This window comes from Centruroides vittatus, unplaced genomic scaffold (assembly GCF_030686945.1).
Source record: "Centruroides vittatus isolate TY-2023 unplaced genomic scaffold, ASM3068694v2 contig_439, whole genome shotgun sequence".
In the NCBI taxonomy this organism is placed as follows: domain Eukaryota; kingdom Metazoa; phylum Arthropoda; class Arachnida; order Scorpiones; family Buthidae; genus Centruroides; species Centruroides vittatus.
Window position 1 is genome coordinate 1,345,286 of NW_027122239.1, and position 20,645 is coordinate 1,365,930.

Sequence of the window (20,645 nt, forward strand, 5' to 3'; positions counted from 1 at the left end):
CTAACAATTTCTTTTTAGTTTTCTTAAATTTTACATTCCTTTTTTCCAGTATTTTTTTACTTTAGTAATTATATCTGTTTTGATATATAATAGTAAAAATTTAACTCCATTGTTTAAAAAAATTCTGAGATCTATTACAATACAATTATATATTGTATCAAAAGATTTCAATTTTAGAAGAGAGTCATTTGTGATTATTTTTATTGTAAGTTATTGTAAAAATAATTGCAGGTGACTCAATATATTTTGAATCATCAGTTATTAAATTTCATAATTAGCAAATTTTTATATTTGAGAGAATAACTTTTTTCAAATAGTTTGATGTTAAAGGAGAATTAATTTTCAATGTTGTTAAATGGAAAATTTTCAAATTTTTAAACAAAAGATTTCAATAAACCTTTTAAAGTGATACTACAGTAGAGCATCGATTATCCGACTCAGTTGGGGACTGGGGTTGGTCGGATAACCAGAAAGTATGAAAATTACATTATTAGTATAGTATATCCCATGTAATTAGTATATTAGTATATTGCTATTAACCTACTTCGTGTTGAATTTTCATTGATGTTAAGCCTAACAACGTTTTTTTAAAATAATAATTGTCACTATTCTATTGTTAAAAATTATTTCTTTATTTTGCACAAAATAAATACAAAAATAAATAAAAATAGAAAATTAAACCTTGTTTAAATAATAGCCTCTCTTTTGTGGTCGAGCCACTGTCGCCAGCTAAAACAGGCAAAAATTTAACAAAAATAATATTAAAGTAGCCAAAACATAGCCAAATATTGTAGCACCACATCACTAGTGGACATTGTAATTTGCCGACTAGAACACTATCGGTTAACTGATGTGATGGTTGATTGGGGGTCGGATAATCAATGCTCTATTGTACTTTGTTAGTTAGTGCAAATGAAATGCATTTGTGGAACATTTTGTGTTTTACCTTTACAGTCTGGTTTTGTGTTAAAATGTTTTACTTATGTTTTTATTGTAATGAGTAATATTTTAGTCTGATGTTTCTGAATACACAGAGAACATGTATTATTTCATATCATGTTACTTAACACGTTAACTGCCATTCAACGTGCTGGCCGTCTGACCAACTAGGGCCGCACAGAACCATCTGACTGCCAGCTGTCGCCCGACATTGATATAACCAATGTAGTTTCACTCAAGGTTAAATTACTCTGGCTTCGTAAGATGTTGTTTTACATCTTAGTGGTGGCCTCTTGCGAACATCCATGAAGTTGGTTTCTGACTGCCGACCGTCAAACCACCCCATGAGGCTCATGAAGTGGTTCGACAGTCGGCAGTCAAACCACTTCATCTGATAGTGTTTTTTTAATAGTGAATAGTTAAAACAAGGAAAAAATATCGAAAACTAGTTTAATTATTCTCTTTTATTACATATAAAGTAAATAATATTACAAAACAAAAATATAAGTGCGAAAAATATATATTTACAGAAAAAAAATTATAAGTATAAAAATGAGTATAAATATAAGTATAAAAATTATAATAAGTATAAATGTTTTACAGGAGTACATAATATTTATTTATGATTTTTTACAAAACAATTTGCACATATTGCAGGTTTTCCTGGGCACTGTGTGCAATATGAAGTAACTTGTGGCGTTACACTTGATTTATCAGCTGATTGACTTCGAAATTGATCTGTATTTTTAGTGTAGCAGGATTCACAACACTTCCTTAGTTTTCTGTTTCTCTTGTTGGCATCTGTAACTGTTTCCAATGTTTTTTCAGGTCTTGAGCTGCAGGTTCTTGTTGACTTTCATCACCATTGAGTAATCTTTGCACTAAAATCTCTTTGAACGTGGTAATAGATATTTTTTTTAATCAGATATCTTATTGTAAATAATATGTGCATTGACAATGGTAGTCCCAAATATAAGCTCCATTGCAACTTTGTGATACCATTTTACCGACTTTTGTACTTCACTGGAGTAACTAAAATATTGATCAGATAAATCAATACCCATTTTCCCAATATTGTAGTCTTGAACTATTTTAGGTTTCAAAATTTCTTCGTGAAGTTTCTTTTACCTGTAGAAGTAATTTCTGTTATATGTTTTGTAGACAACATAAGCACATCCCGTTTATCTTTCCACTTAGCTACAACTATTTCGTTTTCATTATACATACCAATAATTTCATTTTTAGATAATTTTTTGTTTACTACTTCCTTGAGGATGCATTTCCTATTTGTTCTTAGGGTTCCTATAGGATGGGTACTGTAAGGTAGCTGACCCGGTGGAGATAGGAGACTTGGAAACCCACTCCTTTGCACCCGTGTTAGGTTGTGGTCTTTTAGGTGGGATCAGTTAATCCTGCATCAGGATAAACCTTAGGGGAAGTTGTATGTGGGCCGTGATGGAGGAGGCAAATGATGACAAGTGTTTTTCACAAGAAAACCGTTTATTTGTTAACATTTATGCTTACATTGACAAATGATAGTCCTTCACTAATCCTGTGGAGAGGTGAGAACTTTGGTGTCGGTTGCAGCCCCGGGGCAGATGAGATGAGATTGCTGGGCAAACAGACGATTAGGGAAATGGTGTAGCAGAGGTCTAACTGGATGGCAACAACACAACTTAATACAAATCGCGACTTTTTACGAAATCCTGAGGAGACACTCCTTTTTCGACCTTGAAATCCCAATTTTTATAGTTTTCCCCCACTGTTTCATTTCGGATTGGTGAGGGACCAATCCGAAATGAAACAGTGCTCCCATTCATCACTTCCCGATTGGTCTTTCCTTTGTCTCCAGGTGCAAGACAAAACCTCTTCGGGATGCAGGAAAGGTCTGATTCGAGGTGTTCATTTGATACCTCTCTGTCGACTCTGCCCAGCGATTTGTTTAGAAAACAATAACACCTGCACTCATAATTCAGGCTATTGTTATGCCATTTTTTGACCTCTAAGAATTTAACGATCATTTTCACCTTTCATTTATCAAAATTTCCCACTTTCTTTTTGTTCGAAAAGGTTTATCTCGGCCAACATTTTATAGGCTTCTGAATCCATGACCTACCTATTTATGAGTGCTCATGTTAGAGTTTGTCTTTCGCTCTAAGCCCTTGACAGAAATTTGACACATACTCGAATGGTTTCGAGTCTTGTTGTTTACATAAGAATTTCAAGGGTTACTAAAGTTCAAACTATGTCTGGGAACCAACAGTACTTCTTTCTAATAAATGTTCTGCCAGCTCAATTGATGTATAATAATTATCTGTTGTGAATGTACGTCCTTCGCCTAAATATTTTTCACCTAGCTTTAGCACAATATTGGTTGATAGGGAAACATTTCCCTGTGGTCTTTCACTTTCACCTTTATAAATTTGTATGCTATAAGTGTATCCAGTAGTATCAGCAATTTTGTACAATTTAACACCATATTTGTGATGTTTTCCAGGCATATACGGACGGAAACATAATTTTCCTCTAATGGGACCATCATTTCATCTACGCATAAATATTCACCAGGTATCTTACAGTATTGATAAAGCTCTTCAAGCTGTCTTTCAGAGGATTTATTTTATGTAATCAGTCTCCATTACCTTCTTCATTGTTTGAGAAATGCCGTATTGATACCAATAATTCGAATCTGTTATGTGACATGGTTTGTGGTGCAATATCATTTTTATATATGCAATTTTTACTCCAGTAATCAGTTAACTTCGGGTATCTCACTAACCCCATTCATAATAAAAGTCCAAGAAAGTTCTTCATTTCCCATGTATTTGTATCATTCCATAATTTTAGCCTGCTACCTTTAGTTGTAGTTTTTCCTGCCAATGATTGTGAAACATAAATGTTCATTTGTTGTGTGATATGTTCAATTACTTTCTCATTCATAAAAAGTACATAGAACTTTATTGGCTCATCATTGGAGGACAAATTTGTTTCTCAGTCCTGCACTGAATGTGTGAGGAAAGACCTGGTGCTTTATGCGTCTGTTAGGTGGAATAATTCTCCAAATGTCACTCACCTCACACAATTCTTCATCTTCATTTTCACTAGATGAGTGTATCGAATCATAGTCACTCAGTTCTTCAGAATATGATATAGTATCAGATTCGCTGCTTTCTTTGTGCTTGGTACATGAGGTCGACAGACCACTTGTGCTTGCCATTTTAAGGAAAATATGAAGCCGAGAAGCCGATGTCAACAGAGAGGTGACAGTCTGTTGCCAATTCCTTTGTTCTGCCACGATTGAAATCACGTGGCATCTATTTTTATACTCTGGAACACTGCTGTTTGTTAGTCTTATGAAAGGTTTGCTGGTGCGTGCAACTTTTTCTTAAATTTTTATTTTTTTTTTATCCGATACCCTAATTTATATTGAATGGATACTGCAGTTAACCATGAACTTTTTTTAAAAAGTTACGTGCATTAATTGCAAGAAAACCAGAAGACAACTGTTTTTATTTTTCTCAAGAAAAGTACTCTAAAATACTTTCTGAAGTGATTTCTGCTAAAACTAAGTGCAGCACACCTTTGGATTACAGATGATTAAAATGTTTTGATGTTTTAAAAATTAATGATGAAGAGAAATTAATTGTACCATTAAAATCAGGAGAAACATATATATAGTATTATGTTACCAATGATGAATTGTTCAGTATACTATCTGAAGCTCACACCAGAACAGGTCATGGAGGAAGAACATGTATGTTTAAAGAATTGAAAGTTAAATACAAAAATATTACATATGAAGTTGTAGTGTTGTATTTAAATTTATGTAAATAATGTCAAATGAAACATAGTGCACCTAAAAAAAAGGTATTGTTATGAAACCAATGGTCAATTCAACATTCACCATCAGTGCATGCTTAATATTGACATTTGCCAATGTAAGTGAGAAATAATGATATTTAGCAAATATTTCATATTTACATGAAATAACTACAGTAGAGCATCGATTATCTGACCCCCGATCAACCGTCACGTCGGTTAACCGACAGTGTTCTAGTCGGCAAATTCAAATGTCCACTAGTGATGTGGCGCTACAATATCTGGTTATGTCTTGGCTACTTTAATATTACTTTTGTTAAATTTTTGCATGTTTTAGCTGGCAGCACTGGCTTGACCATGAAAGGGAGGCCAGTATTTAAACGAGGCTTAATTTTCTAATTATGAGTGGTTTGTTTTGTGTGGTTTTTTCTGAGGACTGTGTTGTGCTGAATTGGAATCTGTTTTCATCAGAGATATAAATTTTGGATCTGTGAATTTCACAGTTGTAACAGATTGTGCCGTAGTTGTTTGTACCATTTGCAATGGTGACTAAACGTAAACACGTTGTTCTCATTGTTTCCGATAAATTTAAAATAATAAATCAGTTGAAAAGTGGTGCTAGTAGATTAAGCTTAGCTCAGGAATATGGAGTTGAAAAAACCACTATAACAGACATTAAAAAGAACAGTGATGCCATTAAAAAATTTGCAAGTGTACTTGACAGTGAGAATGGAAGCTTGCACAGGAAAGTGATGAAAATGGCAGAAAACAAGGATTTGGACACTGCAGTTTACACTTGGTTCATGCAAGTACGTAGCCAAGGACATCCAATAAGTGGCCCTTTGATTTGTGAAAAAGCTCTTCAAATGAACAAGAAACTAGGGGGTAACGCTGATTTTCAAGCAAGTACTGGCTGGCTTATGCGTTTCGAATCTAGGCATGGAATTAGGGATTTGGACATCCAGGGTGAAAAATTATTGGCTGATGCTGAATCAGCTGAATATTTGAAAAAGTCTTTTAAAAACATAATTGATAAGGATGGTTACAAAAAAACCAATGTTTACAATGCAGATGAAACTGGTTTGTACTGGAAGAAAATGCCAACAAAAACCCTAGTTTCTAAGAATGAAATGTCAGCATGTGGTTTTAAGGCAAGCAAATCATGCATTACTGTTATGGTATGCGGAAATGTCACTGGAATGCACAGGCTACCTTTGCTAATTGTAGGAAAGTTTAAAAATCCACGGTGCTTTAAGGGAATAAAAAAATTGCCAGTTATCTACAAAAATCAAAAAAATTCATGGATGGATACAAGCATTTTTATAGAATGGTATGACACTGTATTTATCCCTGAAGTCAAAAAGCATCAGCTTAAAACTGGGAATACTGGAAATGTTATGTTGTTGATTGATAACGCCCCAAGTCATCCCTCAAACATTTCACTGGAAAGAGAAAACGGAAAATTTAAAGTTGTTTACCTGCCTCCCAACGTTACTTCAGTCCTCCAACTGGGACCAAGGGGTCATTGAAAGTTTCAAACGATATTACAGAAAGGCATTGCTGCATATGGTAATGCTCGGGGAAGAATGTGAAAAAATAATTCAGCAAGTGTACACTGAAATTAACTTGAAGGATGCTATGTACATGGTAGCAGATGCTTGGGCTACTGTCAAGGACACTACACTAGTAACAGCTTGGAATAAGCTTCTACCATCAGATGAGTCTATCTCTGCACCTGAAGAACCACCAAACAGCCAATTTGTATCACATCTGTGTGGGCTGATTAAAGAATGTTATGGATTTGATGAATGCGACAACGAAAACATTCAAGACTGGCTTGAACGTGATGCCGATGACTGACTATCAAATATTGTTAGACGACGAACTCATTGCCAGTGTCATCGACAACCAAGACCCTTGCGACGACGAGGAAGAACCTAGTTATGACAACCGTGTTGAAAAAGGACCATCCAGTGAGGAAGCTTTTCACGGCTTTGAGACAGCTATGAAGTGGTTAGAACAGCAAGAAGAATGTGACGCTATCCAATTGCTGTTTTTAAAACGTGTGCGAGATTTAACAGCAAAAAAACAAGTATCAGCTGTGAAGCAAAAGAAAATTTTAGACATCTTTTTCTAATGTATAGGTCTACTTTATGACCTATACATAATATATATTTTGTATAGGTAACCCAAATATATATTTCAATATACAGTACAGTACTATATTTATTTTGTGCAAAATAAAGAAATAATTTAACGATACAATAGCAACAATTATTATTTCGAAAAAAATTTTGTTAGGCTTAACATCAATGAAAATTCAACACAAAGTGACACACAACAGAGAAAAATTTCAACATGGGGTACGTTAATAGCAATATACTATACTAATAATGTATTTTTCATACTTTTCGGTTATCCGTTTTTTCAGTTATTCGACCATCCCCAATCCCCAACTGAGTCAGATAATCGATGCTCTACTGTATGTGAATGCTGATATTCACCGGAGAATCTCAACATTTGGCAGATATTGGTCTTTCACAGTAACATATATACCATTTTTGAAGTCCATTTAGTCACATGGTCCTAGCTTAAGACTTCTAACAGCAATACTTTGACAAATTTTTTTTAGTCTGTTAAAAGTAGGAACTTATTTTATCCTATTGTTAGTTTAATTTCAGCAGAAATAATATAAAATATTTTTAATTTTTCTGTTTCCATGTACATTTATGCTGTATTTTGTGTGCGCTCTTTGCAGTTCAATTTGGTTAATGCAAAATTTCCAGAATGCTGTTAATGGATTTTTTTTTAATTTCCACAAAAACAACATTAAAAAATAACTTGTGTTTTTATTTGCAAGGGATTTAACTTGCAAGTAAACTTTTAATAATGTTTTTGTGGAAAAATTTTTGTAAATTCAATTTGATTTTAAAAACAGTTGAAGATGGCTCTGATTTACTGATGCATTTAAAAAAGAACATTCTTGTAGAATTCTATAATAAATATAAGAAATGCAAAATAAAAATGAATAACAACAATTTTGTTGATGTGTTGTTGTTAGAAAATTTCAGTTTCATCATTAATTATAACTGAGACCAAAATGCAGAATTCAAGCAAATAAATAAATAAGCTTGAATTAAAGCAAATAAATCACCCAAGAATACACCTCTACATCAAAATGCAAAGAAGTTTTACTTATGCATTGATTTGGCATAAATTTTTTTTTTCAAACAATAAACACAAAATTACTAGAGTATCACACCAAATATTCAGCTTCCATAAATCTAAATTTACCAGAGTTTTCTGAAATTTTAGACAGATTTCTGGATTTCTATCTATTTTTTGAAACTGACTAGTTTTGAATTTGGCAACTGTAGTACTGCTTTATTTTGGTTTCCTTGATACAGGCATCACATGATGCCAATCCCAGTATGACTGCTGGCATATGATGTGTTAAGACCAGTTTCATTCTTTCCTTTCCATTGTGTATTTTATATTTTAAGTATATATTTAGTTGTGTCCAGAAATTCCAGAAATTTGGATGAATATCGGTCCCAAGCTTGCTAGATATTTGCTCTGTTACTTTGTTTCTGTGCAGTTTTTATATTTATATATAGATTTATTTATAATGAAATAGGTTATTTATGAAGTTAAACTTTTTTAAAATGGTAAGGTTCCTTGGTTATGAAATTTTGTGGAATTTTATTTTTTTCAATAGATAACAATGTTTTCTCTGAAAATAGAGAAAAATGAATGTTCAGATTAAAAATATTTAATTGAATGTTTAAGATGTGCAATGATTTATTTTTTTTATTAACAGTGTAGAAATAAAGTGATAATTATATTATACATAGACAGTTTTAGTATTATATTAATGGGCATTAGAGGATAAATACTGGATAATCAAATGAAAAGTTTATTTGTAAATAGACTTAAAGCCAGGAGTTGATGGACTTGACTGATTAGTCATGTATTAGCAGTTCCCAAGTTTAGTTTTATCTTCTTATTGTTATCTAAAATAAGTATTATTATAACTGGAAATGCTTTGTTATAAAACAAAATTTTTTTTAGTGAAAATTTATATAAAGAAGAAAGATTGCTGAAAATTAAGGTGATTATTTATGCAAAAACATGCCAAATGATCTGTTCCTGCAGAAATTTGTTTAAAAACTTTTAATAAATGGAAGTCACTGAGGTTTAGGTATAACAGTTATTAAGAAAAAATTATCCGAGGAAAAACTCCAAGACATTCAGGTGTGCTTTAGATAGGTGCCAAAATTTTATAGGTTTTTTATCTTAAAACTGGATTAGATTACCATTGTTTGTATAGCTATGAAAAGAATCAAATTTTGGCCTTAAATTCACAGACACTCTTCATCTTTTAAGCCTTTAGCATAGATATTTTAATAGCATAGTTCTGTTACAGTTCTCTTTAATAATGGTGATTGTTTATATTTTTGTTTTTAAATGCTTTTCAAATTTCAAATTAATTTACTTACTACAAGAGTTTTGAGACTTGCAGACTCTAAGTTTAAGTGCTGTAATTTAAAAATGTTTTGGAGTTGCAAGTTGCTCATATTAAAAGATTCTTGGAATGCAAAGGATTAATGATAGTGGTAGATGCAAAGTTTTAAACATAATTTTTGTATATTATACTATTATAAAAAACTTGAGCTTGTTTTTTTATTGGTATGTAAATGTGTTATCTGATGATCTAGATATAAATAAATAACGACTAACCCGTTACAAAGCTATACATCCAGCTTTAGTAAGAGATGGCGCCTAACGCCAAGCTCTAATGCCAAATTAATTATTTATTTTTATTATAGCCGACTCTAGCCCGATAATTCGGCTTTTGTGGATGTATAGTGATGATCTAGATTTATTAGACTTTATGTTAGATCTAAAATTTCATTCTGAGAATTTCTTTTGCATGAGTGACAACACTTAAATGTCTTGAAGCTGGTAATCTTCTCAATAAAAGTTTATAAATCCTTTAAAATTTAAATTGTAACTGAAACTAAATTAATAAAATATAATAGCATACTAGACTTCTGAATATAGTATTAGACTAAATTTTTGGTTTTTAATTTTTTTGTTGCATAAAGAATGCAATGTTCTGTTTGTATGTTAAATTTTTTGTTGTTTAATCAGTATTTTTTGAGAAATAGACCAAATTAATGGTTATGTTACCTAAATGGCATTGCCTTACTATATTTTTGACAAGACTATGTCAAAAATATGGTAAGGCAATGCCATTTAGGCAACATAACCAGTAATTTGGTCTATATATACAATTTTATAAACAAGACTATGTCTTAATTATATGACTATATCTAAGACTATGTCTTGTTTATAAAATTGTACTACCTGCTGTGTTACCAGCTTAGAGGTATGAAGGAGTACTGTACATATCAGAAGTTGCAATTTGGCACAGAATATTAGGTGCCCAAATTATGCGCGCATAAAAAAACCAGACTTGTAGGTACTCGGGGGACTGAGAACTGAGTCAAAATAAAATTTAAAATGGCGACACACTCTACAAACAGGCAATAGTGTGAAATTTGCACATGCTTTGCTCGTTGGTAAGTTGGAAATATGAATATTGTGAAATTGAATTTTGACAAACACGTGCGTTGGGAAGTTCGAAAAGTGAATGTTGCTAAATTGAATTTTGACAAACAAATCTTTGAAAAAACCCATTTACCTGTCCTGTGTTATTTCCCACACATTTCTGGTTGCCATGTGCTAACCTTGACCAGTTGACCGAAGATATCTTGTTTCATCATCGGAACTTTTTGAAATTAGATGGTGCATCATTATAAACTAATATAGACCTTAGCAGCGAAAAATTGGAAGTGGTGCATAGTGTCGATCCCGAGGAGGTCGAGTGCTCCTTTTTTGTCTACATAGAACGGTCCTTCTTTGCGGACGTCATTGTGACAGAAGATGGTGCGTCCCTTTCCTAAGAATGATGGCAAAAGAGTACTTCCATCATAAGATCTGGCTTGTTCCATACAAGGCTGGAGTGTGGGTTGTCTGATGGCATTGTATGTTGTTTCGTTGATAATGTTAATTTCAGATCCACTGTCAAGATAGAAGTCGACTGGGTGTCCATTAACCTCAATCTTCGTTTTTAGCAGTTGGCAGGCATTTACAAAATTTTCGATAATTCCTACCCTGGCGGAGCAAACTTGCTTTTTCTTTTGTGGTTGTCAACATAATTTTTCTAAATGTTCTACCCGATGGCACTTTTGGCATTTGTTCCTTATGTGTGGACAGTCTTTGTACCAATGCCACTCGCCACATCACTTGCACGTACTTGGTGGATGATTTGCCTTCTTGGTCTCTTCTTCTTTAGGTGGGGTCTTGGCGCGGACATTATTAACAAGACATTCTGTTTCTTCGTACAACTTATTTTCGGAATGCATCGCTATAAACTCTTCACAGTTGTTCATCACGTCATTGAATGTAATGTTTTCTCCATTCGAGTTAAGCTTCTGGAGAATTTGAGCATGTAATGACTCGTGGACTTTCAACTTAAGTCCAGTGAGAACAATGAGACAAAAGAACTGTTCTTCTGTCTGAACTAGAAAGTTATATCGTCATCGGGCCCGTTCTCACTCGGTTTGTGAAATGGCAGAAGTCTTCACCATTGTAAATTGCACTGTGTAGACAGTCATAGCGGTCTGCAAAGATCGAACATTTCTTGCTAAAAAGTTGGCGAAATTGTGAAGTGGTTTCCTCGTAGTCAAAGTCTGTAATACACTTTGGCATACAGTACTTATTGTACTCGCTGAAGGCAGACACAGAAAGTTTAGTCATAAGAAACTTGACTTTCTCCTGGTCTGTCATCTTACAGTAAGTGCCGCGCAGTCCAAAACAAACTCAAAACGGCTTACCCACTCGTTGAATTTTGAGCCGTCGTCTTCGTCAGGTTGGAATTCCGGTAACTGAGGGAGTGTTCCTGAGGATGACGTTGATGATGAAGGTGATGAGGAAGGTGTGTGTGTGTAAGCAAATGAATGTCTTTGATAAGTTTGTATGAAGCCTCATCTTGGTGTCGTGCGGCCTCCTGTTGTTCTGCCAGTAATGATTTTACGGGTGATTTCACTGATTCCGGAACTATTGCCATATTCTTAATCCTCAATCCTCGTCGCCACTGTTAGGTTCTTAGGTGTAAGATCCCTAATTGTAAATCGCTGTTTTATATTAAACAAAGAATACATAATAATGGTCGAACTAGACACCGGTCACGTCCTGCTTGTCTAGCTGACCTGAACAAAAGACATCCCTGAATCTCATGCCCACACCTAAGTAAAACCTGATCAGTTCCAGATTGGACCCTGGTTGTTGGGTTTTCACACGTGCAAAACAGCCAACCCAACATATATGATGAAACAAATTCTTCCTTTGAATTTTACTATAGATTTATTTGCATAAATATATATTTTCATTCAGGTATAAAAAGTGTTCTGAAAATTTCATATTTATGTAATTTTAAAAACTTTCTTTTTCATTGTATGAGAGTTTTGAAATCTTGGTTTCTAGGATCAGATAATTTTTCAAATGTAGCATCCAAAATATTTGGTTAAATCTAACCATTGTATAAATGTTTGAAAAAAAAAAGATTTTATTATTGTGTTTAGTTGACCAATATTCTTGCATGTTTGTTACTGGCATTATTCCTATATTGATGATGATTTACAATAAAATTTATTATTTTTTTCCATATAAAACTAAGTATGCCAAAAAGAGTTTTTTGTTAGTTTTTGATTACAACACAGTTTTTGAATAGTGGTACCTCATACTTCAAATGTAATTCATTTCAGGAGGCCAATAAATCTCCAAATTATTTGAAGTGAGAATCAATTTTTTTCATTAGAAATAATGGAAAATGAATTCATTCATTTCCAGACCCTAAATGATACCATTTCAATAAACTTATAACAGTAAATTTAGATATAAAAGGCAAAAATTGTATTAAAAAACTTACAATTAAATGTCTTAATAATAAATTAAAACACACAAAGAATTATTTATTGTGACATTATCACAATACTGGGCTGCAATTTTTAATAATATTTTTAAAATCTATTTAATTTAAAATATATGCTCTCTACCTCAAATTAGTACTGTAATGTCTTGCTCCTATGCATCATACCTTTCTGTTAGATGGCTGACAAAACTCTGTTGCTTTCTAACTCCTTTCAGGGAAAATTTTTGAATTGAAATAACAAGCATCAGAAGTTCCTATATAGTTAATCAGGACCTCCTGCCCCTGAGCTTTCCATATTTGGTCTTGAATTTTATTTATCTAACATCATTCTCAAGATTAAGGAAAGACAGACAAATGGACAGATAACAGTAGGAATTTATAGGTCTACAATTTTTTCAAATTGCTGCCCAAGAAATAAAATACATAAATACTCTATGGTAAAATAAAAATTGTATTTATTGGTTGCACACTATTGACTTCAGCATTTTAAACATGGCCACATGCCACATGTGAACCACTTTCATGCTTCACAATAAGTTCCTTTTTCATCTCGATTGTCCATATTGAAACTTTCCTCTTAGGCTTCATTGCTTTCACACACTTCTCATATGTCATGATTAAACCTAATATGTTAAAGTTTTTGCATATTTTTAAGAGCTGTTGTTACTTCGATGTTTGATTTAATTATAACAGTTGTAAATTTAACATATTGTTGCTAATATGTTAAATTGTGTAATTATCATCACTATTGCTTTTAGTATCATAATTACTTTCATTGTTCTCTATTATATCACTCAAATATTCTCTAGTTCAAAATTGAATTCATCTTCACTTTCAGTACTTCAAAACAAATAAAAAATTTCCCTTTTTTTCATGTTTTATGGAAGGAAAAAAAGCATTGTAATGAGTTGCATTTGTGATTTTTACACTGTTGTCATAGAATGTATGTCCTTGTACTGTACTGTATACACTTGTAACTGTGGCAGAGCCAGCAGACTTGTAACATCTACTATTGACATCACTGTAGTGGTGCTAGTGTGTACTCATAATTCACAATGTAGCTGTTAGGGGTACCAAGTGAATTTGTGATATACACTATATGTATCACTAAAGTGGCACCATTGGAATTGTCCTGTATACTGTTAATGTTGCCAAAGCAGCACCTGAGGAGTACAAAGGTTTTCTCATGATGTATAGAAGAGAAATAACAAGTTAAGACTGACTTGTGGCATTACTAAATTAATTCCTCAAAAAGTTTTCATCTGATCATCCAGTAATATCCTACTAAACTTTTGCCTTTTGGTGTATGTTTTATAGTATTATTCAATCTTGGTTCTGATTCTTTTGTTCATAACATTGTAATAAAAATTAAAATAACAGGTAAAAAGCCATTGTTACTTAGCATTTTCAGATTATTTTTTTAATATAAAAATTCAAAACTACTTTCTTCTAACAGGAAAGTTTTTTAATCACTGTGTATTTGTTCATTATTTTGTACAAGTGAAAAAATTAGTATGAATTTCTTTAAATATTGTATTTTTTCTCTGAAAAAATTTTTTCATATGCTTGTTGTTAATTTTTAAATTAAAAAATTACATTAAATGTTGTGAAAACTATTAAAATTAGGCAAATTTAAAATTAAAAAAAATCATAAATTTTCTCAGGGATAAAACTAGCCAGTTATTTCTCACTTCTATTGACTATGATTAATTTGAATCATACTCTGTTTTCCAATATAAAACAATTTAATGGTTAGAGCAAATATATTATTAATTCTGAAAAACAAATGATTACACTAATTGAAAATAAACATTGTAAATCATATGACACAAAGAAATTGATACAAATACTATTTGGAAATAGGAAAGAGAGAATATAATTTGAGTTTTTAATCTACAAGACATACTTACAATGTGTAGCTATTTTATTCCTGATATGTAATGTATAAAATTTAAAATATTTTAATGAAATTGATTAGGTTTAATTCTACAATTTCTTTCTACTTGGACAATTCTGTTTTCATGTAGTAATACAAAAAATTAGAATTAAAACATATGCAAAAGTGTTCTCCTTTCTCATTGTTCAGATAATTTTGAATTTAATTTCAAATTTAATTTTTAATTTTGCAGTTTTTATCAACTGCAAAATTAAAAATGTCTTGAGAATAATCCTACATTTTAAGATTATTGCATCTATTAGTAGTAGTGTAGAAATTATAGTTTTTTTACAGTTTTATTTATTTGCTCTTTTGATAATCAATGATTTGAATTGTGCTAGTTGATAATTTGTTTAATTAATGTGCTGTTGTGCCAATAAACAATAAGATAACAAACTTTCAAGCTAGTTATGTAATATAAATAATTTATTAAGGTATCAATATCAGTCTACAGATATGAAACCAAAACATGAATATATTTTCGTGTCTAATGCATTTATAAACTTTTCCCTCTTGGTGCTTCTATCAACATAAAACTTGATAGAAGTAGAGTAGAGAGAGTTCTAAAAATATTCTGTAGTAATATACAGAAATGCCGATAGATTTTTACATTTATAATTTTTATTAGATAATTCTGTTATTTATATCATAAATTTGAAAATCCAAACCGATGAGAAAAAATGCATAATTCTGGAAACCAAATTAAATTTTTATTCAATAACCTTTTCCTTCTTTTATAAGATCATCATCAGCTGTGAAAATTATCAGTTGTGTGAATGTATTTATTCTAACTCACGGGATAATTTTCAGTTTGTGATGATGATGATCTTATATGAGAAGGAAAAGGTTATTGAATAAAACTTTAAGTTGGTTCTTCAAATTAAGCATTTTCTCCCCTCATCTGTTTGGATATTGTGCCAAGTTTAGGGTTTTTTTTATATCCAGAAATTCACTTAGTATTATTATTAAATTTGGATAAAATATCGTGCTGTTACTATAGTTAATGAATGGGGGGACTGATAAGAACAGTGTTACTTTTTGATATATTAAGAATTATATAGATTATAATCTTCAATTTATTACATATATATTTTGTAATTTAATCTCGTATATGCATATCAGGTGAATTATTAAATAATTCTTCAAAAGCTTTATTGAGATATTTTGTACTTAAGAGATTAAAATGTAGTCTTATTTTTTTTATTTTAAGAAAATATTTTTAAAATGTTTAAGTTTTTAAGTTGTATACATTTTGTGTTTTTAATTCAGTTGTTCAATATATATATGTTGTATGTATTTTAGTAAATTTGAGATAAATTGTATGGTTATTAATAGGTGATGGATTTCAATAAAATAAATTTTTTAAAATTGTAAAGTTTTTTAATTAACTAATAATAAAATAAAATAAAATTTAAATTAAATTCTTTGAAAAATAACTTATTTTTTTTATATTCTTCTTGAGAGAAAGAAAATAATTTCATTACTGTAGTTACTATTTATGTAAATTCAAAATTATACTCTTAAACTTAACTTTTATCTCAAACTTCCAGAACTAATTCTGAACATCCAGATTCGAGTAAAGTATTCATTCAGAGTGCATGCATTAATAGTTCTAATGTGCAAAGTACAAATGATCAAATTGGCCAGAAACAGATATTAAGTTCAAGTTTGAATGAAGCAGCATTAACATTGCTGCATGGAGATTTGATTGGTAAGAAAGAACAAACTAAAAACTTTGATAGTTTTAAAAAATAGCCTACTTAAATACTTATAAAAGTTTAATAATAATTATCTTTGTAATAGTGAATGATGAGAAAGTGCAAATTGAAAATGAATTTTAAAAAAAATCATTTTATGAAAATTGGTATTGTGTGAAAGATTGAATGCAATAATAGTCAAATAATTAATTTTTTGTAATAGATTAAAATTTCAATTATTAAATCATCATATTCCGTGTTTGAAGGAATATTATATTGCTTTGACATTAAAATAATATTTAAAATCATTAAAATTAAGGTAGGTAGTTAGTTACTGTGTATTCATAGAACTATTCATTATTGTAAATTTATATTAGTTATAAAATTTAGTGATATATTTTAAAATCAAATCATAAAATATTTATCATTACACTAAGAAAACTTTAACTTTTCTCTGAATGCATTATTTATGAAATATTTTTAGTTATGATTTTTTAAAGTCATGTAAAACTGAGTATTGTGATATTACGTTATTAAATTTCCACATAAGCATCATAAAATTCTAAAATAAAAATAGAAATAAAGTAAATTTTTTCAGACAAAAATTATGTATCTCATCATTAGTCATTGTTCTGAATTAAAGACCTTACACTTATATTTACAATTCAAAATTAAGATCAGTCAGGAGTAAATCAATTAACATTCATTTACTTTAATAATAATTATTCATGTACATAAATTTTGATTTTAATTCTTGACTATTAATCTTAGATGGTGAATGTTAATTTCTCAAATAACTGTGTAAATACAATTATTTAAGACATTGTTTTTTTCATTATATAAAGGGTTTTCAGGAATATAGAATTTAAACATAAAAATACACTTTCAAAAATTAAATATTTAGATTATTCTTTTATTTATTTCATATATACAACCTAGTTTTTTGGTTGTCAAGAACTATTATTATAAGCTAATAATTGAATCAAATATGTAATTTGATCTTATACACTTACAAATCCATTCTGTCATATTTAATAGAAAAATTAGTGAAAAACCACCAAATTTGAAAGTTTTATTTTACTAAATGAATCTGTGACATCTCTGTCTACAGAGCAATCTGCCACCAAAACATGACAACACATTTAATTTCAAGTTTGGTTATTCTCATTTTAGAAATAATAAATAAATTAATAAAACAATATTATTACTAAAACAATTAATCTAAATAATGACATGCATATAGCTAAAATTGGTTAAGCAGTATTGTTACCATTTATTCCATCTCTTCACCTGAATCTTAACAATTTTCTTCATCACATCTGATGTAAAAATAAATGACACCTGACTATTTCAAAGTATTTAAAAAATCTTATTAATATTATTTCCCATCTACTTTTGATGTTTCTTTGGAATATAATTATTTCCTCTAAATTTATCACTTTAAATTATTTTATTATAGATTGCTCTACAGTAGAATCTTGTTTTAACAGATTGCAGAATAATGGATTTTTTTCACAGGTTCCACCAAATGAATGTAATTTTACTTGCTTTTAGCAGATCTGTAACTCAGAATAACAGATTTTTTTCTAGTCCCCTCTATTGTAACTTCACTTCCTGTGTAATGTTTAGTTAATATTTGGTGTCTCTGGGAATTTTTATAGTTGGTGCACTTGTTACATACAATGAAGAATTGTACAAAGAGTCAGCAGGCAGATATGATTGAGGAGAAGCCACCTTGTAAACATTCTGATGCTGGTCCAAGTATAATGCCAAAATTTAGTGAAGGGTGAAGGAATTGAGTCTTTCCAAATCATAAAGACCTTCCTGATGAGATGAACAGTCTGTACATGACATTGCTAATATCAAGTTGTATTAAATAGGCAGAAAAGTAGCATCAAAACAAACCAAGTTGAAGTTTTTTAACAAATTGTGAAATCAAGTGAAATACTAATGAGCATACTATACTAATTTGTCTCTTTTTGTGCTTACGTTGTGTACAGTTTGTCAGTTTTGTCATACACACATTTGGCATAATATATGATCTATAATTGTAACATAGGTGTTTTTATATAATAAAGATCTCAAGATACCGAATAATTTCAAGAACAGGTATTTTTTTTTTGTATTAGGGAGTTAAAACTCAGAAATTTTTTCAAATAATGGCTATTTTCCTGGGGTGTGCAGGAAATCTGTTATTTGCAATATAACAGATTCTTGGAACACTGGATGATTTTTGGTGGCCCAAGTGATCTGTTAAAATGAGATTCTACAGTATTAAGAATTATTTTCTGTACTTAAGAGAGATTTTTTAACCTTTGTAAATATTTCTGTAAAATTCTATAGAGATTCATAAATAAAAAAATAGGTTTTGTTGATTTATTGACTGAAGAAATTATTCAATATAAATGGTTGTTAAAAAAAAATATCATCTCCAAATCAGAGAGCTCTGGAGCATGTTCTACTGCTCAAAATGAAACAACATTTGGACAACAGATGATCTGCTTGCTATTTATTGAATAAAAATTTTTTTGTACAAAAAGTCACCAGTATCAATGCTGGGGCTGTGAAAATCATGGTTATAAATGTTCAGTACGTCCTTCATCATTTTCAACAATATTTTTCATTCACAAAAAGTTGCCCATCAGTGGCCAAGTGGATAAAACCATCAAACACTGGTAGTTGGTTGTGGGTTTATGTCTTGCCAATGGGCTGGCCACATGGCTTTTTATGTTTTCTTCATATTATGAACAGCTAAATAGGGGCTAGTTTCCATAGGACTTTCCGGGAGACATTCTCTCCTCACCAGCTCACACTTTAGCCAGTTATGCCACTGAGCCTGGAGTGATGACAAATCTGGAGGAAGCAAGATTAATATGTCAAGTCCTCAATGAACACCACATAAGATCAATAGAAACATTAGAAATTTATAAAACAAGTAGAGAAGGAGAATGCAAATACTGAACAAATTAAAATTAATACAAGAATCATTTATAAATGAAAAATAAATATAGGAATAAAATTACAAAAATAAAAATATGACAGTTAAAAAATTTAAAATATACCAAAAACAGATAAATAACAATCATACTTGCATATTAAAAACATTCTAATTTATTGACATTTGGGTACCATCTAGGTTACCGAAACAAGGTCATTAAAAATGGTCAAAAACATTATTGATTGTTTTTTTTTTGTTTTTGTGCTGCCTATAAAAGTTATTCACTGAATTTATTATAAACTGGTTATTATGAATACATTTATTATTTATTATGCAAAACATAGTTTATTAATTTAGCAAAATATGCCAATATTTTTAAACAAATTTCATTTGATATAATTCAATAAAAGGTATTAAATTTAAACTATTGCAGTTTTAATATGAAAAATCAATGTTAATCAACATAACTGTATTTATTTCATAATTACAAGAATATAATTAAAGTACAGTCAAACCTCCATATTACAAAGGCTATATAATGCTTTACTTTTTCCTAATGAATTTTTCCAGGGAAAGTTGAAAATATTTTTGTTTACATTTTAAAAATTCTTCTATTTAGCAAAGTTTAATTTCCATATAATGGAAGTTTTAAAATCAGATGAATAAAAAACATTTTAACATTCACCAATATAAAAGATAAAATTGGTTAAAATGATAAGTTTTTTTCTATTACCAGTTGGACAGCCATTATAAGTAGTATCCTGTATATGCATTAAATACATTACATCGTCAGTTAAACAGTATATTGTGCAAGCTTTTACTGTGTAATGGAAAGTGTATTTAGTGCAATGAAGTTCATTTATGCCTAAATAGAATGTTTGAGTATTACAGAAAAACTACAAACCATACAAAAATATTTTTGTGACTAATAAAACAATATTACAATATATTGTAGTTTCTTTTTTACTATTGGTGCATTTTCCATTTAATGAGTTTTCTATAGAACAAATTTTTCACATTTTCCATTGGCAATTCACTATACAGAAGTTCAACTATAAATATTTCTGTTGTCATTATAAAATACTCAGATGTTCTAAAGTAAATTATTTGTATCCAGATGTAGTTTTTAAAAATTATGAAAACATTTTTAAATACAAAGTTAATAAAGAAAGAACTAGGATTTATGTCAAAATTGTAGCTGATTAAAAAAATATCTGAATGAATTTAATAACCACAAGAGTTACTTTCAAATGTGATTATATAATATTTATGCATTTTATAATATCAATGTATTTGCATTTTAAAATGTGAGGTTGT

General features: G+C 30.3%; 2 protein-coding genes across 6 annotated transcripts in view; both read left to right on the forward strand.

Moving 5' to 3' along the window:
- The window catches only part of LOC136977011 (serine/threonine-protein phosphatase 4 regulatory subunit 1-like), a 425,271-nt gene that overhangs the window by 193,923 nt on the left and 210,703 nt on the right, over nucleotides 1–20,645 (forward strand). For all 5 annotated transcript variants that reach the window (XR_010881016.1, XM_067272424.1, XM_067272423.1 and 2 more), the window contains one exon: nucleotides 16,244–16,404. Coding sequence is in view for 4 of the 5 variants with exons in the window: in XM_067272424.1 (XP_067128525.1) it covers nucleotides 16,244–16,404 (161 nt within the window). In the remaining variant the exon portion in view is untranslated. The remainder of the gene's footprint in view (nucleotides 1–16,243; nucleotides 16,405–20,645) is intronic.
- Nucleotides 5,301–6,300, forward strand: LOC136977115 (jerky protein homolog-like). The gene has a single exon (XM_067272556.1). The coding sequence runs from the start codon at nucleotides 5,301–5,303 to the stop codon at nucleotides 6,285–6,287; it is 987 nt and encodes a 328-aa protein (XP_067128657.1). The 3' UTR covers nucleotides 6,288–6,300.